General features: G+C 49.2%; 1 protein-coding gene across 1 annotated transcript in view; it reads right to left on the reverse strand.

Annotated features, from left to right (window-relative positions):
- Positions 1–5,665, reverse strand: part of LOC149428743 (zinc transporter ZIP4-like) — a 50,143-nt gene extending 44,478 nt beyond the window's left edge. The window contains exon 1 of the mRNA XM_089667055.1: positions 5,437–5,665. Within this exon, the coding sequence (XP_089523181.1) occupies positions 5,437–5,625 (189 nt within the window). The 5' untranslated portion in view covers positions 5,626–5,665. The remainder of the gene's footprint in view (positions 1–5,436) is intronic.
- Between the last annotated feature and the right edge of the window lie 2,224 nt (positions 5,666–7,889).

The following is a 7,889-nucleotide window of genomic DNA, read 5'->3' on the forward strand; positions in this document are numbered from 1 at the left end:
TTACATAGTTAGTCTGGCTGAAAAAAAGACAAAAGTCCATCCAGTTCAACCATAGAAACGGGGATGGAATTATTATAGGGTGAGGAGTCTGAAATGGAATTATTATGGGGTGAGGGGTCTGAAATGGAATTATTATGGGGTGAGGGGTCTGGGATGGAATTATTATAGAGTGAGGGGTCTGGGATGGAATTATTATAGAGTGAGGGGTCTGAAATGGAATTATTATGGGGTGAGGGGTCTGGGATGGAATTATTATGGGTTGAGAGGTCTGGGATGGAATTATTATAGGGCGAGGGGTCTGGGATGGAATTATTATGGGGTGAGGGGTCTAGGATGGAATTATTATAGGGTGAGGGGTCCGGGATGTAATTAATATAGGGTGAGGGGTCTAGGATGGAATTATTATAGAGTGAGGGGTCTGGGATGGAATTATTATAGAGTGAGGGGTCTGGGATGGAATTATTATAGAGTGAGGGGTCTGAAATGGAATTATTATGGGTTGAGAGGTCTGGGATGGAATTATTATGGGTTGAGAGGTCTGGGATGGAATTATTATAGGGCGAGGGGTCTGGGATGGAATTATTATGGGTTGAGAGGTCTGGGATGGAATTATTATAGGGTGAGGGGTCCGGGATGTAATTAATATAGGGTGAGGGGTCTAGGATGGAATTATTATGGGGTGAGGGGTCTAGGATGGAATTATTATGGGGTGAGGGGTCTAGGATGGAATTATTATGGGGTGAGGGGTCTGGGATGGAATTATTATAGGGTGAGAGGTCTGGGATGGAAATATTATAGGGTGAGGGGTCTGGAATAGAATTATTATGGGGTGAGGGGTCTGGGATGGAATTATTATAGGGTGAGGGGTCTGGGATGGAATTAATATAGGGTGAGGGGTCTAGGATGGAATTATTATAGGGTGAGGGGTCCGGGATGTAATTAATATAGGGTGAGGGGTCTAGGATGGAATTATTATAGGGTGAGGGGTCTGGGATGGAATTATTATAGGGTGAGGGGTCTAGGATGGAATTATTATAGGGTGAGGGGTCTGGGATGGAATTATTATAGGGTGAGGGATCTGGGATAGAATTATAGGGTGAGGGGTCTGGGATGGAATTATTATGGGGTGAGAGGTCTGGGATGGAAATATTATAGGGAGAGGGGTCTAGGATGGAATTATTATAGGGTGAGGGGTCTGGGATGGAATTATAGGGTGAGGGGTCTAGGATGGAGTTATTATAGGGTGAGAGGTCCGGGACCAGTGGTGTATTCAGGTTTTGTGCTGCCCTAGGCAACACAAAAATCGTCTGCCCCCACGGACACCGATCAACACAACCCCCCCTTCCCTCTCCTGCGGAGAGAGCCTGACATTGACCAACAACACCCCTGCCCCCCACCTGGGAGAGCCTCCCCCCCCCCCCCCGGTGATAGAGAGCCACTCATCTTCACAGCTCTGGACATCCCCGGGAACGAGAGTCAGGCTCTACATCCACCATGAAGCAGGATCCCACCTGTTCCCATGGCGTGCGTGTCTCTTCTTTCATTCCTTCTTCTGGGGGGAGGTGCTGCCCCCCAAAAAAATACCACCCTAGGCAAGTGCCTTGTTTGCTTTGTGGTAAATACGACCCTGGCCAGGATATGAGGATCGGGGCCAAAGTCAGGGGCCACAACCAGCAGCAGCAGCAGCTTCCTTCTCATAACCCGTCCAGGAGACTCTGCCACGCCTTCTAATGAAATATGTTGTAATTGTCCGAAGTCGGCCGAGAGTCTCCGGATTACATAATCCACAAAGTACACAAAGTGCTCGACACCCATAATCCCCGAAACAAAGCGATCGTTCTGCATCGAACACCCTAATTCCTGAGACAACAATCACAGGAGGAAGAACATGGCAGAGAAAACACATTGTAACCAAGGAGAGCGGAGAACGGCCAATCAGAGAACGAGGACATAAATGTCAGATCATAGGACATCCCAACCGATAGTAACTCGATAATGACACCCCTCACCCCATAATAATTCCATCCCAGACCCCTCACCCCATAATAATTCCATCCCAGACCCCTCACCCCATAATAATTATACCCCAGACCCCTCACCCTATAATAATTCCATCCCAGACCCCTCACCCTATAATAATTCCATCCCAGACCCCTCACCCCATAATAATTCTATCCCAGACCCCTCACCCCATAATAATTCCATCCCAGACCCCTCACCCCATAATAATTCTATCCCAGACCTCTCACCCCATAATAATTCCATCCCAGACCTCTCACCCCATAATAATTCCATCCCAGACCTCTCACCCCATAATAATTCCATCCCAGACCCCCCACCCCATAATTCCATCCCAGACCCCTCACCCCATAATAATTCTATCCCAGACCCCTCACCCCATAATAATTCCATTCCAGACCCCTCACCCCATAATAATTCCATTCCAGACCCCTCACCCCATAATAATTCCATTCCAGACCTCTCACCCCATAATAATTCCATCCCAGACCTCTCACCCCATAATAATTCCATCCCAGACCCCTCACCCCATAATAATTCCATCCCAGACCCCTCACCCCATAATAATTCCATCCCAGATCCCTCACCCCATAATAATTCCATCCCAGACCTCTCACCCCATAATAATTCCATCCCAGACCCCTCACCCCATAATAATTCCATCCCAGACCCCTCACCCCATAATAATTCCATCCCAGACCTCTCACCCTATAATAATTCCATCCCAGACCTCTCACCCCATAATAATTCTATCACAGACCTCTCACCCTATAATAATTCTATCCCAGACCCCTCACCCCATAATAATTCCATCCCAGACCCCTCACCCTCTAATAATTCCATCCCAGACCTCTCACCCTATAATAATTCCATCCCAGACCCCTCACCCCATAATAATTCCATCCCAGGCCTCTCACCCCATAATAATTCCATCCCGGACCTCTCACCCTATAATAATTCTATTCCAGACCTCTCACCCCATAATAATTCCATCCCAGACCTCTCACCCTATATTAATTCTATCCCACACCCCTCACCCCATAATAATTCCATCTCAGACCCCTCACCCTATAATAATTCTATCCCAGACCTCTCACCCCATAATAATACTATCCCAGACCCCTCACCCTATAACAATTCCATCCCAGACCCCTCACCCCATAATAATTCCATCCCAGGCCTCTCACCCTATAATAATTCTATTCCAGACCCCTCACCCCATAATAATTCCATCCCAGACCCCTCACCCTCTAATAATTCCATCCCAGACCTCTCACCCCATAATAATTCCATCCCAGACCCCTCACCCCATAATAATTCCATCCCAGACCCCTCACCCCATAATAATTCCATCCCAGGCCTCTCACCCTATAATAATTCCATCCCGGACCTCTCACCCTATAATAATTCTATTCCAGACCCCTCACCCTATAATAATTTCATCCCAGACCCCTCACCCTATATTAATTCTATCCCAGACCTCTCACCCTATATTAATTCTATCCCAGACCCCTCACCCCATAATAATACTATCCCAGACCCCTCACCCCATAATAATTCTATCCCAGACCCCTCACCCCATAATAATTCCATCCCAGACCTCTCACCCCATAATAATTCTACCCAGACCTCTCACCCTATAATAATTCCATCCCAGACCCCTCACCCTATAATAATACTATCCCAGACCTCTCACCCCATAATAATTCTACCCCAGACCTCTCACCCAAAAATAATTCCATCCCGGACCCCTCACCCCATAATAATTCTACCCCAGACCTCTCACCCCAAAATAATTCCATCCCGGACCTCTCACCCTATAATAATTTCATCCCAGACCCCTCACCCTATATTAATTCTATCCCACACCCCTCACCCCATAATAATTCCATCCCAGACCCCTCACCCTATAATAATACTATCCCAGACCCCCCACCCCATAATAATACTATCCCAGACCTCTCACCCTATAATAATTCTATCCCAGACCTCTTACCCCATTATAATTCCATCCCAGAACTCTCACCCTCTAATAATTCTATCCCAGACCCCTCACCCCATAATAATTCCATCCCAGACCCCTCACCCTCTAATAATTCCATCCCAGACCTCTCACCCTATAATAATTCCATCCCAGACCCCTCACCCCATAATAATTCCATCCCAGACCTCTCACCCCATAATAATTCCATCCCAGACCTCTCACCCCATAATAATTCCATCCCAGACCCCTCACCCCATAATAATTCCATCCCAGACCCCTCACCCCATAATAATTCCATCCCAGGCCTCTCACCCTATAATAATTCCATCCCAGACCCCTCACCCTATAATAATTCCATCCCAGACCTCTCACCCCATAATAATTCCATCCCAGACCCCTCACCCCATAATAATTCCATCCCAGACCCCTCACCCTATAATAATTCTATCCCAGACCCCTCACCCCATAATAATTCCATCCCAGACCCCTCACCCTATAATAATTCCATCCCAGACCCCTCACCCTATAATAATTTCATCCCAGACCCCTCACCCTATAATAATTTCATCCCAGACCCCTCACCCCATAATAATTTCATCCCAGACCCCTCACCCTATAATAATTCCATCCCAGACCCCTCACCCCATAATAATTCCATCCCAGACCCCTCACCCTATAATAATTCCATCCCAGACCCCTCACCCTATAATAATTTCATCCCAGACCCCTCACCCCATAATAATTTCATCCCAGACCCCTCACCCTATAATAATTCCATCCCAGACCCCTCACCCCATAATAATTCCATCCCAGACCCCTCACCCTATAATAATTCCATCCCAGACCCCTCACCCCATAATAATTCCATCCCAGACCCCTCACCCTATATTAATAATAATTCTATTCCACATCCCTTGCCCTGTAATTATTCTATTCAGGACCCTCTCACCTTACATAGTTTCAGACCCCTAATCCACAATAATTGCGAACCCCTCGCCCTTTGAAATTCTGGACACCTCACCATATAATATTTCCAGACCCCTCGCCCTATAATAATTCTGGACCCCTCACCTTATAATAATTCTGGACCCCTCACCCTATAATTCTGGACCCCTGTCCCTATCATAATTCTAGACCCCTCGCCCTATAATAATTCTGGACCCCTCGCCCTTTAATAATTCTGGACCCCTCACCCTATAATTCTGGACCCCTTGCCCTGAAATAATTCTGGACCCCTCGCCTTGTAATAGTTCTGGACCCCTCGCCCTGTAGTGATTGCGGACCCCTCGCCCCATTTCTACATGGTCTCTCTGGATATTCCAGGCTCTTATCTGGGTGATTCATTTTATGGCTCCGTCCTGCACTTTGCTCTGCCTGTTGCTCAGGTTTTTCTCTTTTTGCACTCGGTTCTTCTGCTCAATCCCGTCGCTCACCTTTTCACACGACACGTTTCCACACTGCACACGGTCCTCCAGCCGCCTTATAAGAGCCGCCACAGAGGTGCGATTGAGAGAAGCGTCTCCGGGAGCCAGCAGGTTCAGCACCCTCTGGAATGGGGTCCCCAGCACAGCCGGGCACAGGAGCAGCACAGCCAGGCATGGCCAGAGCAGGGAGGGGGTCATGGCTCTCTATGGATGAGAGGAGGGGGACCACAGCCTTCCAGACCCGGTGACAAAGTGACTGAGGACAGTTGCATCGCTGACTCTCCATGTTGCCGGCAGCGGCCTGTGATTGGCTGAGCGGCTGTGATAGTGTGCATATTGCAGGTTATCATTATCATTCCCCTCCCTCTCCTCCTGCGGTTTACCTGAGGCGACGCTCCTCCGCCCCGTGCCAGCACGCACTGCAGTCGGGGTGGCCTCCAATGACACTTTAACCCTTTCCTCCAGGACAAGACGACTCAGGCGTGCTGGGAAGAGATAAGACACAGTCAGTCACTGACAGGAGAGTCGCTGACTTGTCACTTCTACATCTAGATCTGTCTGCAGATCTCATCCGTGGGGGATGTATGGAATGTATCAATCTGTGCAAAGAGATTCCGAAGAATTCCTGATATTACAAATCTGACCAATTCCATCACCACTGTCTGCACATTTCCTATTGCCATGGCTTTATATGAGGGCAAAATAACAACTGCCCCCCCCTTCCCCTCCCCCTCTGCCACCCTCAGCCAGGGGCGGACTGACCATTTGAAAACTCGGGCACTGCCTGAGGGCCCGGGGTCAGTAGGAGGCCCCATGAGATGCCCCTGGTACCTTTTTCACAGGCTTTTTTGAGTTTAGGCAAGGACACAGGGGCCCCATGATCCCCCTATTGCCCGGGGGCCCCATGAGTTGTCAGTCCGCCCCTGCCCTCAACCCCTCACCCCTTCCCATCTCCTCCTCTATCAGGAAATATGATGAACAGTGGAGACATATCAGCACCATCCCAGAGGGTCCGCCAAGCCCAGTCCTTGTCTGTATGGTATGGACCGGGACCGTGTGATCGTGCCCATTGGTCAGTTGGTCATTCTCAGAACCAATCAGCTAATGGTTTCAGGTCACGTGGTTGGGTGACCTCTTTTGTGGGTCATGAGTTGGTATTTCCTATACAGTCTGTCTATCTAGGAGTAAATTCACGGAGAACCCCAAAATGATTCTGCCCTTAAAGAGGCCCTGTCATCAAACCGCATCTGCTTATTGTATTATTAGGCATTTCCTAACATGTTATTATTATTATTGTCCCCCCTCATTGGGGAATCATTTGGCCCAGTAACTGCAGAAAGTGAGCGTGATGGGTGGTTATCACATAATTAGGGGTGGGATTTGGGCGGGATCTGGGCGGGCCCATCCTGTAAAGTGGGTGTGATGGGCGGTTGTCACATATTTAGGGGTGGGATCTGGGCGGGCCCATCCTGTAAAGTTTGCGTGATGGGTGGTTGTCACATATTTAGGGGTGGGATCTGGGCGGGCCCATCCTGTAAAGTTTGCGTGATGGGTGGTTTTCACATATTTAGGGGTGGGATCTGGGCGGGCCCATCCTGTAAAGTTTGCGTGATGGGTGGTTATCACATATTTAGTGGTGGGATCTGGGCGGGCCCATTCTGTAAAGTGGGCGTGATGGGTGGTTGTCACATATTTAGGGGTGGAATCTGGGCGGGATCTGGGCGGGCCCATCCTGTAAAGTGGGCGTGATGGGTGGTTATCACACAATTAGGGGTAAGATCTGGGCCGGCCCATCCTGTAAGGTTTGCGTGATGGGTGGTTATCACATATTTAGGGGTGGGATCTGGGCGGGCCCATCCTGTAAAGTGGGCGTGATGGGTGGTTGTCACATATTTAGTGGTGGAATCTGGGCGGGCCCATTCTGTAAAGTGGGCACTATGGGTGGTTGTCACATATTTAGTGGTGGGATCTGGGTGGGCCCATCCTGTAAAGTGGGCGTTATGGGTGGTTGTCACATATTTAGGGGTGGGATCTGGGCGGGCCTATCCTGTAAAGTTTGCGTGATGGGTGGTTATCACATATTTAGCAGTGGGATCTGGGAGGGCCCATCCTGTAAAGTGGGCGTGATGGGTGGTTATCACATATTTAGGGGCGGGATCTGGGCGGGCTTATCCTGTAAAGTGGCTGTGATGGGCTGTTGTCACATATTTAGGGGTGGGATCTGGGCGGGCCCATCCTGTAAAGTGGGTGTGATGGGCGGTTGTCACATATTTAGGGCTGGGATCTGGGCGGGCCCATCCTGTAAGGTGGGCGTGATGGGCGGTTGTCACATATTTAGGGGTGGGATCTGGGTGGGCCCATCCTGTAAAGTGGGCACTATGGGTGGTTGTCACATATTTAGGGGTGGGATCTGGGCGGGCCCATCCTGAAAAGTGAGCGTGATGGGTGGTTATGACATATTT

This window comes from Staurois parvus, unplaced genomic scaffold (genome assembly GCF_062004578.1).
Source record: "Staurois parvus isolate SC_StPar_1 unplaced genomic scaffold, SC_StPar_1.0 ptg002992l, whole genome shotgun sequence".
NCBI classification, from domain to species: Eukaryota; Metazoa; Chordata; class Amphibia; order Anura; family Ranidae; genus Staurois; species Staurois parvus.